Source organism: Delphinus delphis, chromosome 11 (assembly GCF_949987515.2).
Source record: "Delphinus delphis chromosome 11, mDelDel1.2, whole genome shotgun sequence".
Lineage (NCBI taxonomy): Eukaryota > Metazoa > Chordata > Mammalia > Artiodactyla > Delphinidae > Delphinus > Delphinus delphis.
Genome location: NC_082693.1, coordinates 14,817,112 through 14,835,128, shown reverse-complemented (window position 1 = coordinate 14,835,128; position 18,017 = coordinate 14,817,112). Strand labels below are relative to the sequence as shown.

The 18,017-nt window shown below is 33.6% G+C and overlaps 1 protein-coding gene across 5 annotated transcripts in view; it reads right to left on the bottom strand.

Moving 5' to 3' along the window:
* PIK3C2G (phosphatidylinositol-4-phosphate 3-kinase catalytic subunit type 2 gamma) overlaps positions 1-18,017 on the bottom strand; it is a 373,466-nt gene that overhangs the window by 298,917 nt on the left and 56,532 nt on the right. For all 5 annotated transcript variants that reach the window (XM_069541180.1, XM_060024362.1, XM_060024360.1 and 2 more), the window contains one exon: positions 16,798-16,912. In XM_069541180.1, coding sequence (XP_069397281.1) covers positions 16,798-16,912 — 115 coding nt within the window. The remainder of the gene's footprint in view (positions 1-16,797; positions 16,913-18,017) is intronic.

The following is an 18,017-nucleotide window of genomic DNA, read 5'->3' as shown; positions in this document are numbered from 1 at the left end:
ATCTGGAAAACCCATTAGATGTTTGGGACCACCTATTTCTAACAATGTCCGACAAATAGAGCATTACTCTGTTGATATCTACTATATTCTCTGTAAATGTTATTTTGACAACTGCTATTTTTTAAGAAAATCCAACACCTATCCATTTTGGTGAGTGTTAGTGTTCACAGCATGTGTTCCCCCTTCTATTCCCATTCCTCCCATTAGTCTAAACTAGATTCCTGTTCCATTGCTATCAAAGGGCTCTTATATTGTTCCTTGAGTTATTTCTACTGTGAGTCCAGACATAAGACATGGCCAGTGTATTCCCTGAGTTTCTGGAATAATTGATTCCTGCCTTCCTCCAAGGGCCATTCCCATATTCTATCACGTATACTCAGGTTCCTCTCGTTTCATTTCCCCCAACCCTAATTCTTCTTTCCACACTTAGAATTCTGTTTTCCTCTTCCTATTCTGGGAACCACTTGAAGAGCAGAGACCCACCTTGCTCTAAAAGCTTCCTTTTCTTCAATGTGTTGAAGTCTGGACTCTGGACCCCAGTACAGTGAATTCAGCCTCAGATATGGCTACTGCTTTCCTGAACTACCTTATTTTACCCACCTGTATGTATGTCCCTTAGTAGGCTTACCAGATAAAATAGATGTCCAATAGATATGAATTTCAGATAACAACGAATAAAAATTTTTAGTATAAATACATTTTGTATAATATTCGATCCATACTTATACTAAGAAAAATTGGAATTTTTGAAATTCAAATTTAACTGAACATTCTATATTTTTATTTGCTAAATCTGTCAATTCAACTCCCTTCTAAAAGTAGGTCCTAGTTCTTCCCTTATCTTTGCCTCACTCTGTATTTGTGGGTGTGTGGCAGGGGTAGGGTCTGGGTAATTATCAGATTTTGGGTAATTAACAGACTTTGGAAGGAATATTTCCTCTATAAATTTTCTTTTTTTTTTTAAGTTACATTATAGGAATATAGTCTAAGAGAAAACATTTGAATTGTACTAAATTGTGCAAAACAAAAAGGTTTAAAAATTATTTCCCCTTTTCCAAAATAACAGTTACCAAGAGTTTATTGCACTTTTTTTATAGGCTGACATAAATGGCCAACCACATACATTTATGTTAAAAATGAGATCAATTTTATTTTAGCTGTGTCTCTAACCTTAGATAAACTTCTTTTAACTTATTTTCTGAGACTTTGCTTCCTAATCAGAAAATTTAAAGTACTCCATTCATAGCAATACCATCTGCTATGTTATTATAGGTTTGTATTAACCGTATTTGTTTTTTAAATTTTTTTCCTTCATTTTTTGGTATTATTTGAGTCCTGAGTCTCTTTTTTCTCTATCTTTACAGGCTTAGTAGACATAATTAATTTTAATCTTCTACTGGTTACCTAATTTTTTTCTAGTAAAACATATCTTAAATCTTTCTCGTTGCAACCTCAATCATTATTTATATCACACTCTCAAATAAATCTTAGAGCTTAATATGACTTTAATTCGGTTCTCTTTCATTATGCTACAATTGCCCAAGTAGAAATCATTTCAAATTTTTTCCAGATTCTTTTATAATTTACCTGATGAAATCGAGAAAAGTAGTAGATCAGTTGATCCAAAAAGTTATTAGATATGAGAATTATAAAAAAGACATATCTTAATATACTTTACTTTTAAACTAAAAATAGTTAAATAGCCTGTCAATAAGCAAAGTTTTGTTGCTAGAATAAAGAAAGCTGTTGATATAAGATGAAGGGTCTGTTGATTACAGTTTTGTGCCTTTCTGTCATAAACCAAACCTATAAGTAATTATCTTTAATTTCCAGCTCCAGCTTCTTTAATGAGGAACATATACTTGAAGTTGAGGAACAACCTGAATGGAGAATTGGTTTAGATTCCTATGATTATTCTAATCTCTTGAAGTTGTTTCTTCCACACTTAATTCAGCAGTAGTAGTTTTTAATGATCTATCTGGAATGCATTTGTTGAGTAAAGAGGGATATACAGCTCCAGTTTTAGACATTTTTTCAACATAATAACAATTTGCCCAAACATCCCTAATTAATGAGGACATCTTTTCATCTCTGACTTACTATATTTATCACATGAACAATTTTCATAAATATCTGTTTCTGGACAACTTTATTTCTTTCCAATATTTTTGCTTCCTTTAACTTTCTTATCCTAATGTGATGTCTAGGATGCTTGGCACACTGTTGAATAGTAGTAATGAAAATAGACATCCTTCTCTTTTTCTTGGCTTTATAGAGAATGCATAGAATGATGAACAAATACGATATTTACTGTGTCCCTGGTACATACTTTTATTGTCTGTTTTGTTCATGATTTTTTTAAATTATGAATAAGCTTCAGATTTTATTTAATGAGTTTTCTGCATCTACTGGATACATCATATTGAGAAGATCATTTTTTTCCTTGAATATGTTAATATATTAATTGTATCAGTAGATTTTTCCAATGTATAAATATAATTATCTTTACATTCTTGGGTAGATGCATCCACTGGTAGATTTAATTTGCAATTTTTAAAGTTTCTTTTTTCTACATAGAAAAATTTAGATTGGCCTATAATCTTAATGTTTTGTGTTTAATCTTTGTTTTAGGCATTACAATTAAACTAGCCTTGTAAACTGCATACACCTTTTTCTCAGTCCTGGAACAGTTCATATAATTGAGAATTATCCATTCCCTCAAAGTTTGGTGCAATTTGCCTAAAACTTCATTTTCTGCTCCCCACTGCTCTTTGTTGTATTTCATATTTATACTTCTTGAGCTAATTTTGAAATTCATGATTCCTTAGGAAATTGTCTATTTTTTTACAAAGCTGTCAAACAGATGTCCCAAGTCCCTTCTGTTTTAAATGTCTTTTGACATTTACCTGTGATCTCTACAATCCGTTTGCAGTCATTTTTTCCTTTGTGTGCTATCACTCTTTCTTGTTTTACCAGAAGGTTTTTTATTAATATTTTTTCCTGTCATTTCATGAGAATTTTGGTGGGCTGGTGGGTGTATTTGCATTTTCAGTCTAATGTATTAATCCAGTTCTGAAGATATATAATTATCGTTTTAATTATGGGAATAATTTTGCATGACGAGAGAGCTCAAAAACTGGAAAGGAAGGGCTTTTCTGGTCTAACTCTCTCATTTTTCAAGTAAGGACACTGGGTTCAACCAAATAAGACCAGAGATTAGAACATAAATATTTGGAGTAAATATAGCGTACTTGAAGTTTACTTATAGATTCAAGCATTCCTGTTATAATGTGATGCACGTGTTTCTTCTTGTAAAAGGGGGGATTGAGGTGTTCTGCAAATTGTGGACTAAAAATAAAAGATCTCATGGGAAAATAGGGCTGGAAGAGACCACTCAAATCAATACAGTTCTCTAAGCAGGGTGTTTGCGCTTGTGCGCGCGCGCGCGCGCACACACACACACACACACACACACACACACACACACACACACACACACACACACACACACACACCCCTTAGTACAAAAAGACACATCTAATTTCAAAAATTTAAAGACATACTATAGTAAATAACAGACCTGGCTTTTAAAAATGTCTTTAGCTTGGTGGAAGAGGATGTAAGAAAGGTTTTTGATGCTGCTGAATATAGAGATGAGGGCAAAATGTACAAAAATTGTGGAGAATTCTTCAGTAAACATTTTCAAGACAGAGCCTGAGACCAAGTTGAGAAAAAAAATGCATGTTGGGTGAATGGTCACTGGTCACTGGTATACTACTGTCGCCCTCAGCAGCTTCATGTGTACTTTGCATTCAGCCACTGTTACTTAGTGGAGCAAAACATTCATATGCCAGAAAAATTTACCAGTATGAAGGTGACTACTCTGAATAAACTAATTCATGTTACAGAATTATGTCTTATTGCAGAAGAATTTGTACTTGGTACATCTTTTTTTGGGATATCATGTTTAAAATACTAAACAGTCCTTTTTGTGTGTGTTAGCAATAACAAAAACTATTACTGTGCTATGTCCCTTAAGATTAAGTCTCTGATGTTATTGAAAGGACTACAGATCCTCCAATAACCCTCACACTTTCTAAGAGCTGGAAACTACTGTTCACCACTTTACCATAACTCTGTTTGGCAAGACCACCATTTTGATTAATTTGTCTTTGATGATCAAGGGCTACACTATTCAATATTGTAACTCTTAGACACTTTTGGCTACTGAGCACTTGCAATGTGGCTATCTGAATTCAGATGTGCTGTAAGCGTAAAATACACACTGAATTTTGAAGACTTAGCATAAAAAAGGAATAGAAAACATCTCAATATGTTTTTAATTCTGATTACATGGTTAAATGATAATGTGTTTGGTATATTGAGCTAAATAGAATATTACATTAGGGAATTCCCTGTCGGTCCAGTGGTTAGGACTCAGTGCTTTCACTGGCAAGGGTGCAGGTTCAATCCCTGGTCTGGGAACTAAGATCCCGCAGGCCAGGTGGCATGGCCAAAAGAAACAGAAAAATTACATTGAAATTTATTTCCACCTGTTTCTTTTTATTTATTTTTTTAATGTGGCTAGTAGAAAACTCAGTTATGTGGCCCACATTATATTTCTGTTAGACAATGTTGATCTACAGAAAATGAAAGAGAAGAGAGAAAAAGAAAATAAAGCATTAAAGAATAGAAAGAAAGGTGGTAGGTAGAATTTAGTTAGTAAATGGGATAAGGAAAATTAAATTTCTGTTTGAGGACTCTAGGTATTGGAAAAATATGGGAAGAAAGACTACCACATCAAGAGAAGGAGAAATGAAAAATATTAAAAATATTGCTGCTAAGGTGGGTAATGTGGAGAGCAGAGTTCGAGCACTAAGAGAACTGGCCGCAGTAGGTATTACTATGCTTATAATGTGAACATTGGTATTTTCTATCTCAGATTATACAAACCAGGTGTTTTTCTCAATCTGGTAACAATATGGGTGCTTAGTAGTTTTATTTAATAATAATGTAAAAAACTTCAACTGTTAAATGAACTCAATCTCTATGATACAATCAAAAGTTTAGTTTTTTCTTCATATATACTCGTAAATAAAAATTCTGCACATCCATTTATTTATTCTCTCAACAAATATTTGATTCCAGCTATGTGCTTGTTGCTATCTTAGGAACTGTTTTCTGAATATAACTGTCATTTAAGATGAACACCAAAAGGCTGAATCCTTGTACATAATTACTCCTATTTCCTATTCATAAGTAGCTCATATTATTTTAAAGTTTATCACATGAGCAGTTTATACATGGAAATATGTATATATTAAGAGATTAATAATATTAACACCAAAAAGCCACGTGCAGATACTTTAATTTGTCCTACAGGCAAAAAAGACATCCTAAATAATGTCCAACCTATGAATACTGATTCAGCCTAAGAACTCCTTGAAAACTCACATTTATCAACATTACTCTTTCATCAGGATGAATACATATTCTTATTTTATAGGATCACTAGATCTAAATTTTCTCCATTCTGATGTATAGGAAGTAGTCACAGAGATGTTTTGTGAAATATTACAGTCATAGGTAGAAAAAAGTATTTTAATTTCATCTTACAAATATTGAGAGTCAGGATTGCTGACAGCTATTAAATGTTTCTTTAAGAAAACTCAGTAATTAAGCTGACTTTTAATACTTCGGTTGACTAAGAAATGTAAGGTGAGTACGACAAGACATTAAAATATTAATAATACAATAGTACTCCACAGAGCACTTTTCAGGTACTTATTTATTTACACACACATGAACACACACACATGCACACCCACACATTCCTTTGGTATTTGCCACTTAAAAATTTCTATGATGTTATATTGATATCTACCATATCTTTAGTTCCAGTGAGCTTTGTAACTAGTGGAAATGCCCTGGATTTTATGCTTAAAGTAGTATTTATTGCTGGCTCAGCATAGATAAATATCAGCGATATGTTGTTTTCCTCAACCAGTGCTCCTCTCATTTATAGTTATTTTGCTTTCAGGGGAACCTTGTGTAAGAAAGTTAAACTTCATGACTTGGAGAGACAAGCATAGGGGAAATTCTAAAACTGTAGCTCACAGCCATGGGGTGGTTAGTTGAGGAGGGTCATGGTTTTGAACAGAGGCCTTCGATGGAGCATAAATGGATACCAACAGCAACTACTCAAGGGAAAACTGGACGTAAAAGATCTTGCCCCATTTTTTAAAATTCCCTCCAGCCTGTAAAAAGGCAAGTATCCCTAGTGCTTCTTCACTTGAATATGGCTGTATTCCTTTACGTATATAGTATACATACTTTTTTAAATTCAAAAATAAAATGAAATTGAACATATTGCAAGGGATTTTTTTTAATCTAGAGGAAAAGTTTTATAACAACTTCCAATTTTACAGTGCCTCCTCTATTAAGCTATGTATGCATAAAAGAAAAGTAGGGCTTCCCTGGTGGCGCAGTGGTTAAGAATCTGCCTGCCAGTGCAGGGAACACGGATTTGAGCCCTGGTCCAGGAAGATCTCACATGCTGCAGAGCAGCTAAGCCCATGCACCACAACTACTGAGCCTGTGCTTTAGAGCCCGTGAGCTACAACTACTGAAGCCCGGCACCTAGAGCCCAAGCTTTGCAACAAGAGAAGCCACTGCAATGAGAAGCCACGCACCGCAACAAAGAGTAGCCCCCGCTCACCACAAGTAGAGAAAGCCTGTGTGCAGCAACAAAGACCCAACGCAGCCAAAAAAAAAAAAAAAAAAGAAAAGTAACAACAGTCTATATAAATGAAGTTAATTAAGACAGAGGGTCAGGACTTCCCCGGTGGCGCAGTGTTTAAGAATCCACTTGCTTAATGGGGACAAGAGTTTGATTCCTGGTCCGGGAAGAACCCACATGCCATGGAGCAACTAAGCCCATGAGCCACAACTACTGAGCCTGTGTGCTACAAGTACTGAAGCCCGCGCGCCTAGAGCCTGTGCTCCAAAACAAGAGAAGCCACCACAATGAGCAGCCCATTGACCGCAATGAAGAGTAGCCCCTGCTCACTGCAACTAGAGAAAGACCACACGCAGCAATGAAGACCCAACACAGGTGCAAAAAAAAAAAAAAAAAAAAAAAGGGTTAATAAGAAAGAAACACAGCAGTGAAACTGGAACTTTGTATCTTTTGCAAAAATATATACTGAGCTCCAGGGAGATTTTTTTTGAGTTATTTTATGTAAAATTTGTAATATAGTCACCAACTTGGGAGATCAAAAATATGGATTTTATTCCATTTCAAGTTTCATTATTTTTCACACAAATGTCCAGAGAAGAAACATTCTGTGGATTTTCCTAATACAAAACATTCAAGAACTAAGATTAAAATAGCATATGTAAGCCTTATTAAAGTGATATTGGCTAATTTGAAATATTATGTAATTCAGATATTCTTAGCTAATAATTTCTTTACCTTGTTTAAGATAAATAGAGCACTAGGCTATTTAAACCTCAATTAATTCAAAATTAGGGGGATTAATAATTCTTAGCTTTTAGAAGTAAACAAGACTTGAGTAAGCAAAAATAACTTGATAGATGCATGTTGGCTATTACAGTTTTAGGTATAATAAAATTAAATTATATACCTGCATTTTGTTCTGATTTGCCTTGTCTTCATTAAAAAATCATGCAATAGCTTTGTGACTCTTTTCATCAAGTCTGTTGGTTAATGATGCTTGCACAATCACAAAGCTTTAAAAAAAGCATGGAGCTGAAATACGCTATAATTTTTACATGTTTCTTTCAATAATAAACATCTTTATTTAGTGTAAGCTCTTTGGGGAATTGCTTGATATGTATAGAGTATTCACATACTAGGACATTTGTTCTAGTACAGTTACTGGCTAGAACCAAATGCAAGTTTGTATATATTACTATTATTAATTTTTAGTTAACTATTTATTAAAGATAGCAACCAAAGTTAATTTTAAAGTGTTAGGAAGAGTACTTTGAAGGAGATCCAAAACTAAACTGAAGTAACTCAAGATACTCTTAATGAATGATTTATTAACAGAACATGTTTTCATTATTGTGTGTGAGAGCTCTCAAAGTGATGATGTTCCTTCCTATACTCTGACATGGTTCTGTGATTTTTATAAGAAGAAAGCAAAGTTATGTAAAAGAGAAACACACCTTAATCTATTTGCTCAAAGTAAATCTAAAAAGGTATAACAGATTAGATTATAATATTGTAATTCTTAGCTGTTCTGAATGTGCTGAAACTAATCAATTTGTTCCAGTTTGCTAAATGAAATCCTTAATTTCATTGAGAATAAAAAGACTCATTCCACACCACCCCAGGAATATATGTAACTGAGTTTTTGGGTTTTTTTCGGTAAGCGGGCCTCTCACTGTTGTGGCCTCTCCCATCATGGAGCACAGGCTCCGGATGCTCAGGCTCAGCGGCCATGGCTCACAGTTCCCAGCTGCTCCATGGCATGTGGGATCCTCCCGGACCGGGGCACGAACCCGTGTCCCCTTCATCGGCAGGCGGACTCTCAACCACTGCGCCACCAGGGAAGCCTTGTAACTGAGTTTTTACTGCTAATGAGTATAATCTATTACCTTAAACTTTATAAAATATTACCTAGCCTTTTCCTCACTGGTACTTAATAGTCTGACTTTTACTTTGAATAAAAGACAATTCCAATTTATAATCAAGTGTTTAAAGAATAAATTAATACTAATTGTCATGGGATTAGCTAAAACATTTTTTAACCTAGAAGTTTTCTTAAGATTATTAAAAAATTCTGATTAGATTTAATTTTTGAAGAGGATTTTCTTACTCTAGTCAAAGAAATTCAACATTTTCTCTCCTAGGAGAGGTCAGGAAAGAGAAAAGGGACTCCAGAGTAGATAACCAGATCAGACTAATCAATGCTGGTGGTGAATCAAGAGGTAGATACTGTTTCTTAATTTAGATTTAAGAATATATATGACCGTTTCAAAGTAAGATTTTTAATTACCATAGGTTTTCTTTTACATTTTTTTAGTACTTGACAAGAGTCAATTAAATAATAAGAAAAGTTTTCTTTTGTCTTGTTTAAGTCAAGGATGTAAAACGTGGCCATAACTGTAAGCAATAGGCCCAAGCAGAATTTTCAAGAAGGATTATTTACTTTCTCCTTATGCGGCTTACTATTGACAATGCAGTCATGATTTATTCGACTATAGCTTTTATGTACAGTACATTTTATTTATTCTGCAGTACAGAAGCTGGTAAGGAAAATTGTTTTTAAGTTGAATTAGAAAGTAAGACTTACAGCAAGATTTTTAAGAAAAGAAATTACTCAAATCACATAGATTAGGAGTAAGAAACAGAAAAACCTGCACTCCTAGAAAATATCAGGCTCTTAGATAATAAAGGATAAAATTATGAAGTAGCATTATACTTCATATATTATAAATATATGAGTCTAGGAGGAAGTACAACTACTCTTACTCTCTGGAAAGAAAGCAGACACAGGAACACTCTAGGAAACAGTCTTTCTGTCCCTAGGTCTTTATATCTGTGCTGCATCTCATGGAAAAGACGGGAAGTTATAGTCTCTATCCTCAGGTCTGCCACTGCATAAGCCTGAGGGGGTCTGTCTACTCAATAAGGTCATGAGAACTGGGGAAATGGGATTACCAAGGACACTACGACCGTGGTAGTTAACTTGGGGTCTAAAACCAGGAATGTAATGGAAGATGCTAATATTTTTTATTATTTCTCAGTTTAATTTATTCTGATTTGCTGATTCGGTATCCGTGCTTCATATTGCTCACAACTTTGTTTTAAGCTGCCAACAGCCAGTGATGAAACTGATAAAGTTCTAATGCTTTCATTTACTCTTTGCTTATAATTTAAAAACCCTGTTTGTAAAGCAGTTTTTGAGGAGAAGACTGATACTTAATGAAACTCTTTTTTATGGTAATTGAAGTACCTAATAAGACTAGCATGATATCCAGGTATAAGAGGTCAGGAACTTTCTCATTTAGAGAAGAGTTATGGAGATGTGTTATTAGAGTGAGTTACTAGATTTATAAAAGCATTTAACCGGGAGAGGGAGTGCCAGAGCAAGAGGCAGAGTGAGAATGGAATATTTTAATTGACAGAAAGAGTTTGTCATACTAGATTAAAATGAGTATTTAATGAGCTGTAAAAATAATACAGTTGACCTTTAAAAAGAGGAATTTTGGCTTGCTAGGAAAGTTATCTTTCTTAATTTTTAAATATGCTATGAAGTATAACATCTTATTTCGTTGATTAAATTCAATATTTGTGCAAGGTACTGGTTTTAAAAAAATGTGTAAATTTTTTTTTCATTGAGTCAAAATTCTTAGGTCACTAATATCCCTGGTCTCTAATATCTTGCTACTTGAAATGTGAACCATGGACCATGAGCATGAGCATCACCCAGAAGTCTGTTAGCAATGCAGTCTCCTCCCCATCCCAGACCAAGTGAGTCAGAATCTGTTTTTTAACAAGATCCTCAGGTGATTCATATACAAATTAAAGTTTGAGAACAGTTTTAACATATCAATATAAATATAGATTTATGTGTAATTTGTGTCTGTCTATCCTCCTATTTATTTACATTCCCCCCCTTTCCAGGATTTTATTTACTACTTGACTAACCCTGGTTAAGACAGATGAATTCAATAAAATAGCAAAATATGACTTAAGGAGGAAATTAAAAAATAGAGAATCACAAAACTACTGCTAGCAAAGTAGTGAAAAAGTATCCTGACCATTGACATTTAATTTTGATGATGAAAGGTTTTAGCTACTTCCTCAAAACTTGGTTAGTGCAAGTAGTTACTTTTTTTGTGACTATTTTAACAGACTGATAAACCTTCTGGAAGAAACCAAGGAGTTTAAATTTTAAGGATTTGCCCTTATCTAATCCAAAGTAGATGAGAAACTACAAAAGTAGAAACCAAATATAATTTATCACTATCTTCATAAAACAGGTTAAGGAACATAGTTCTGATAACATAAGGGGAGTTTAAAATGAAAAATCTTTCTACATCATTCTACAACAGTAATAGTGGGGTTTTTTTTTGGAGGGGGAATACTTATCCATTTTTTAGTTTATTATATTTTAACAACCATATATTTTTAATTGATTTAGAACTATGATTCACAGGAGCTCATAGCAATCCATATATAATGAAAGGACTAGTAGAGGCTTAATAAAATTTTACACTTGTAATTAAAGATTACTAAAATATAATCCTACAGCTTATTTTTACAGTAGAAAAATATATTAAAAATGCAGTTTTTAAGAGGAAAAGAATTTGAAGTTAAAGGAGGTTAACTCATTTTGCCGAATCAACGGTGTTAGAGAGTAGTGTTACAAATAGTGGGAAGGATTTGTTTTCATATTCTTCATTTGCTTAAACAGTCTCAAGATACCAAAAAGAAAATCAGTTTTTACCTAATCAGAAATTTGGAAATGACAGAAAGTCCATCTTCTGTGATTATGATTTAACATTATTTCAGTCAAAGCATTTCTAAACACTTCCTGATTAAAAGTTTTAAAAAATTTTATACACGTCAGAAAATGAGTGTTCTGTAAGTTATGTATCTTTTCCTTGAGTTTGACCTAAACGCTGTATGTTGAATTATAAGCTCAATATATGTTGTGTTTATTGCACAATATATGGTCATTATTCTTAATGAAGCGTTATCCTGTAATTTTTGTTTTCAAGTGGCCCTTTATCATGAAAGGAGGCTTTGTAATAGAGTGGAAAGTCAGATAAACCTGTGCCATCCTGACTTTGCTGCTTCCAATTTTATGACCTTTAGCAAGTCATTTAATTTCTTTTTAGCCTCAGTTTTCCCATATGCAAAATGGGAATAATTATGCCTTTCTTTTATGAGAATGGGTGGTATTACATGTGAAAATTCTAGCCCAGGGCTTCCCTGGTGGCGCAGTGGTTGAGAGTTGGCCTGCCGATGCAGGGGACGCGGGTTCGTGCCCCGGTCCGGGAAGATCCCACATGCCGCGGAGCGGCTGGGCCCGTGAGCCATGGCCGCTGAGCCTGCGCGTCCGGAGCCTGTGCTCCGCAACAGTGAGAGGCCCGCGGACTGCAAAAAAAAAAAAAAGAAAAAAAAAGAAAATTCTAGCCCATAGGAGGCTTTTAATAAGTAAAATCAATTTTCTTATTGTTTTTATTGTTATTATTTTCATTTCTATGCAACTTGCTTAAGCATTCCTGCTTTTATCAGAGATCCAGTTTTCCAAATGCCTCGTTATCTTTCTGGTTGTTAAGATTAAAAAAAAATTATATTTGTTTGAACTCCTGCTGATCTTTCAGGGAAGGAAAGTTCCTCCTTCAGGGCACTGCTAACCTCTTCATCTGTCTTTTTGATCCCATCTTCTCTCAACTCCTCACCATTGATATATTCTCTGCCTTCAATACTTCCCTCTCCATTGGTTCTTTCCCTTCAGCTTATGAATATTTTCAAATCTCTCTTACCCACATTCCCCAAATCTCCAGACTGATTCTCCTCAGCATCTAAAGCCCCATTTTTCTCCAGGCTTTTATCACCACACATTACTTCTGAGAGAGTAGTCTGCTTATGTGTTTCTGTTTAGCACCTTCCATTCTCCTTAGCTCATTGCAATCTTGCTGTTTTCTCCTCCGTTTTAGTAAACTTGTTCTTATTTGAATCACCAACTCATTTTGTAATTGCTGTATTTAATGATGATTTTTCAATCCTCATTTGATTTATTTTCAGTATTTGATACTATTTACTTAGTACTTGAAACTTTCTCTTCCCTTCTTGTGAAAGGCACGTTTTCCAAGGTGTCCTGAAACTTAAATTGCTTTTTTCCAATTTCCTTTTTCTGCTCCTCCTCCTCCTTCCATCTTTTATATGTTAATGTTCTCAGGATCCTTTCTTTTGTCATTTTCCCTACACTGCATCTGTCTCTAAGACTTCCATTCCTTCTTAGAGCTAACAGTTCCTTAACCCACACCAGATTTCCTAAAATCTGGGCTATTTTCTCAATAACAGATGACCCTTGGCACTCACATACTCAATGTGTTTCAGACTTGATTAATTATTTTATAACCTCAAACTTCCATTTCTCTGATAACTATCATCATTACTGAACTCACAGCAAAACTAGTCATCATCTTCTACTCCCTCCAGGCAATCCCACTGTCAACTAAAGAATGTTGCTCACCATATGGCTCTACAAGGATTGAGTCATTAGCCACTGCAGTTGCTGACCTCCACACCATGCTAGGAGTTCAGGGCAGAGATCAGAAATGAGGCATTCTGTGCTCTGGAAAAACTGGCAGAGCTTGCTTTCAGATAGTTAGATATTTTCAGGAGAAAAGTTTATGATTCCAGTTTCTTGCATCTTTCCATACTTAGGAATGCACGAAAATCATTAACTAGGATATCTGTGCCTCCTGACTAGCAGTAACCTTTACTGAGATGTGTTTGATTGCATGTACCCCTTCTCCAAAATCACATATAAGCTGATGTCTCCACCGTAACTCTTCAGAGCAGTTTCTCAGAGATAGCTGAGAGGCTATAGTCCTCACCAAGTCCCCTGTAAACATTGTAACGCACAGCTTTCACGTTGCACTTTTTTATTTCCGTTGACATCACATATTTAGTTGCCAAGTTCCATTAATTCCACTGTTTTAATAATACTACAGGGATTTAATAGTTCCTGTTTAGCCCCACTGCTGCTACTTTAGCTCAAGCTCTGTCACCTTTCATATGTTCAGTTATGTTCTCCTAACTCGAGTTTTTAACTCTTTTTAAGCATACATTACTGTTCATATGATCACTTAAATGCTTCTCCCATCCTCCAAAATAATTTATTTCCTTAATCTCTTGATAGCAAAAAAAGACATGTTTATTGTAGACATTTTGTAAGTAAAAAAAGAAATGAATGAATATTATCTGTATTGTAGTTCTTTTTCAAGGAGTGGCTACTCGAACATTTTAGTGTATAGGATTTCATTTAGTGTATAGGATTACATTTTCATGTATAGGATTTCTATTTCTTTTCCGAATAGTAATATACTTATTTTAACAAATATTAATATATTAAAATGTGGTTTGAAAATATATCTTGTCACCCTTAAAAACAATGATACATGCTTTCATATCAAGATATATGATATTGTATTTTTATTAATTTATAAATTCTATGGCATATTATAATGAAATTATGTTCACAATTTTACCACTATTTTTGAGTACTATTGGAGAGTTAGTTTTTTTCTTAGTATTAGAAATTATGCTATGGTGAATGTAGAATTTTGTATTTAAGTCTTTTTGTATAATTATGATTGTTGCTTAGAAATATTTGTAGAAGCAGAATTGCTGAAACACATATATGTTTTCGACACATTTCTATAGACTTCTGACACATTTTTGACAAAATTCCCTTTAGAGAATGCTGTATCAGTTTAAATTCCTAGCAGCTGTTTGGATTTTGTCCATTTTCCCACTGAATTTCATCATAATAAATATTTTAACAATTTGATAGGCAAAGATGGCATCTCATTGTTTTAACTGCATGTTTGTCGTTAAACTCTTTAAGTAATTTCTTGTCCACTGAATTGCTATTCACGTTCTTAGCCTGTTTTTTTATCTTGATAATTATTATTTTTTAATTTATGCACATTTTATATGTTCTAAAGCTATTAACATTTAAGCTATTAAGTACTTATTTCTTTCCTCAGTATTTACAGTTTAAATACATATTGGTCATTGACTTTCCTTTGCACCATTTCCTTATTCTTGCTGTTAATCCATCTCTCTTTGATCTACAGGTAGTTGGTGTATAATAAAACTAATACTGCACTCACAATAGGGCATTGTAATAACTGATGACATGGCTTTATGAATTCCTTAGCCAAGGAAAAAGGCAAGGATTATATCTAAATCGTCTTTGTATTCTCAGTGATAAACCAAATCCCTTGCACACGTGTGCACTTAGTAGGTGTTGAATTGGACTGTTATAATCCCTGCACAACTGTGTATAATTTCCACCCCATGCTCCAGCATGAAGAACCATTTGCTATTTTCTGAATCCTGTTCACGGGATTTTTAGTATTGTTTTATAGTTAAGAGCCAAGGTTATGCAGGCAGCCAAACCTGGGTTTGAGTTCAGGCTTGACCCTACCAGCTTCCTAGTTGTGTCACCTTGAACAAAGCCTCAGGTTGCCCATCTGTAAAATGGGTTATTATAGTGTCTGTATCATTGATATATTGTAAGACTTAGATGTTTACCCAATTTGAGACTAGGAAATAATTAGCACTTAATAAGTGACAACTATTATTATCATTGCAATCAAAGTTAGTTGGGTACTTCAGATGAAGTGTAGTACTGTAACTGTTAGAGTTTAAATTATTACTTATTGCATTATTAACTTATTACATGTTACCCGTGTTCCCTCTACAGAAAAATATGAACAGATTATCCAAGTCTTTAAGGACATATTTTTAAGACAAATTACATAGAAATAAATGAAAAAAAAACTGAATGAAATATATATTCCTTTAGATATTAGAAAGAATAGTAATGAATATTCTGCTTATTCATATGTATCAATACTGATAAACTATTACTCTTAAAAAGTAAGCAAATTCCGGTTATGTACATATCCTTCAATTTCCATTAGATAATAACTGACTGTAATTAATGTACACTAATACTTGGCAACTTTCCTAACTTAATAAACCCACATAAATTTTAATAAAAATAAATGAGTGTGAAAACATTTCAGAAATCTATTATGTTTATACTAACAAGAAAAAAAAGAGTGAAATGATTTTGTTGTAACTGGGAACACAAAAAGGAGAAAATCAGTCTTAAATGTCACTCATAGTTAACATTACACAATAAAAGAAAATTACCGACAAGATATTTTCAAGCACATTCATAGTGGAATAACAATGACAGTAACAATGGATGTCTCAAAAGAAATACAGTTTTACTTTCATAAGACTATTGTCAATCTTTAGGTACTTGTAGAAACACAAAGAGGAAATGTAAATACCAGGAGAGAAATATGCAATAGCAGGAGAGAAATATTTCCTTTCTTAAAGTTGTATTATATTTTCAAAGTTGGTCTTTAAGGAATTTTGGGACAAGAGTTATTGTGGTACACTAAGTAAGTTTTCTATCAAATAAATATTTGCAGTTGATATATATGAGAACAAACTTTTCTAATTGTTTTAATGAGCTGCCTGAATAAAGAATTGAAGACAGTGTTTTAAAACTTAGACTTTTATATGAAAATGTTGTAAATATAATACTCAAACCCTCTGTGATTTTGAAAAATCAGTGTTTAATCAACATGCTAATATTATTCCAAGTCAAAAAAACTATTTATTACAAAAGAATTTATTTTTTAAATTGTCAGTCCTACTAAACTTCGTTACAAATAAGGTAACTTGGGTTGCCCAGGATTTTCTTGATTTCAAAACTGAAAGTCCCATGTCCTGGGAGCTGCTTCAGTCCTGGGCAAACTGAGATGGTTGGTCACCCTAGTTATGGGTTACTTAAATATGTGTTGCCATAAATACACAAAATACAGAAGAAAACCAAGAATAAGACTGTCAATATAACATGATATTTTAAATTCACCTTAAAGGAAGGAAAATTGATCGTAAGAGTATAGTGTTTGTACAAAGTCTGTTTAAAAGAAAAGAAAGTGCTGCTCAATATAGATTGTAACAATGATCCAAATTTACCTTAATAAGATACTTACTTTTGTAAAAATTCTTCATAGCCACATATACTTAGAAGATAATTTTGGGGTGATAACTGGTCATTTGTACAAAAATGTAGAATTTCTGCTATTAGGTCTTTGACAAGATAATTAGCTAAAAACAAAGTTGAATAATAAAATGTTAATAACAGCATATTATATATTGGATGGGAGAAAGATTTTGAGCACAAAAAGTGATACATGCTTTATGAACTATTATAACTTTCTAGCTCCATCAAGAGGAGTTAAAATGAGATGCATCTCATTTATTAGTCTGGTTAGATATGGAGATTTTAAAAAAAATATTCTTTGCATTTTCTTTGATCAATCTGTCTTCAAATAACCGAACAGAGCTAGGTATTTCATTCCTCATTCTAAAATCTTTGGTAATTGTAGCTCTGCATAAAAAATATTCTACTGTGATTACCCTTAGGGATTTGGGAAGTGCTAAAGAGATTACACAGTGAGTGCTAAGTGGCAAGCCAGGAATCTAAATCTGTCATCTTCTAAAGCCTGTGCTCTTAATAATTCCACGTTTTCACAACTCATCTCTCTTCCTTTCCTGTATAGGAATCACCCCAGGTTCTGTCTTGGACAACGTCATAATAACCTTGAAGAACATGTACTCTCTTTCTCCACCTTCTCTGGGACTCAAAGAGTCAGCATATTATAGGGTAAAGTTCTTTGCCTTCTCATATTCACATTGCATAGTATCTCCCTACCAAACTCTTACATGCATTTGCCATTTAATAGTGGCCAGAACCATGCTTACTTGTTACGATTATATTTGTCTGTGAAATATTTTTCTAATTGTAAATGATAAATTGTATGGGATTCATTTATTATCATATGTGATAATGGAAATTATCTGTTATATATATATTATCTATCTATTTATCTATCTATCTATATCTCCATGCTTTCAATGTGATCTTGAATGAAAGTTAGTGCAACAGATTGTACTGATGATCCTTAATGAGGATTTGAACAGCATACTGCAAACACTCATTTGCATTTATTTGAGTTGCGTTTTGTTGGCAATTATGTGTTTAATTTGCTGTGACTTATTTTACTGCCACACCTTTTTGTTTGGGAAAGGTTTTGACACAGACAGCCTCATAAAAAGTAGTGCAAGTGATATTGTTGGACTTGCCATGAAGAAAAAAACGGAAGAGTATTATAATGTCCTATTTAAAAGTGTAGGTTTTACAGTAGATCAA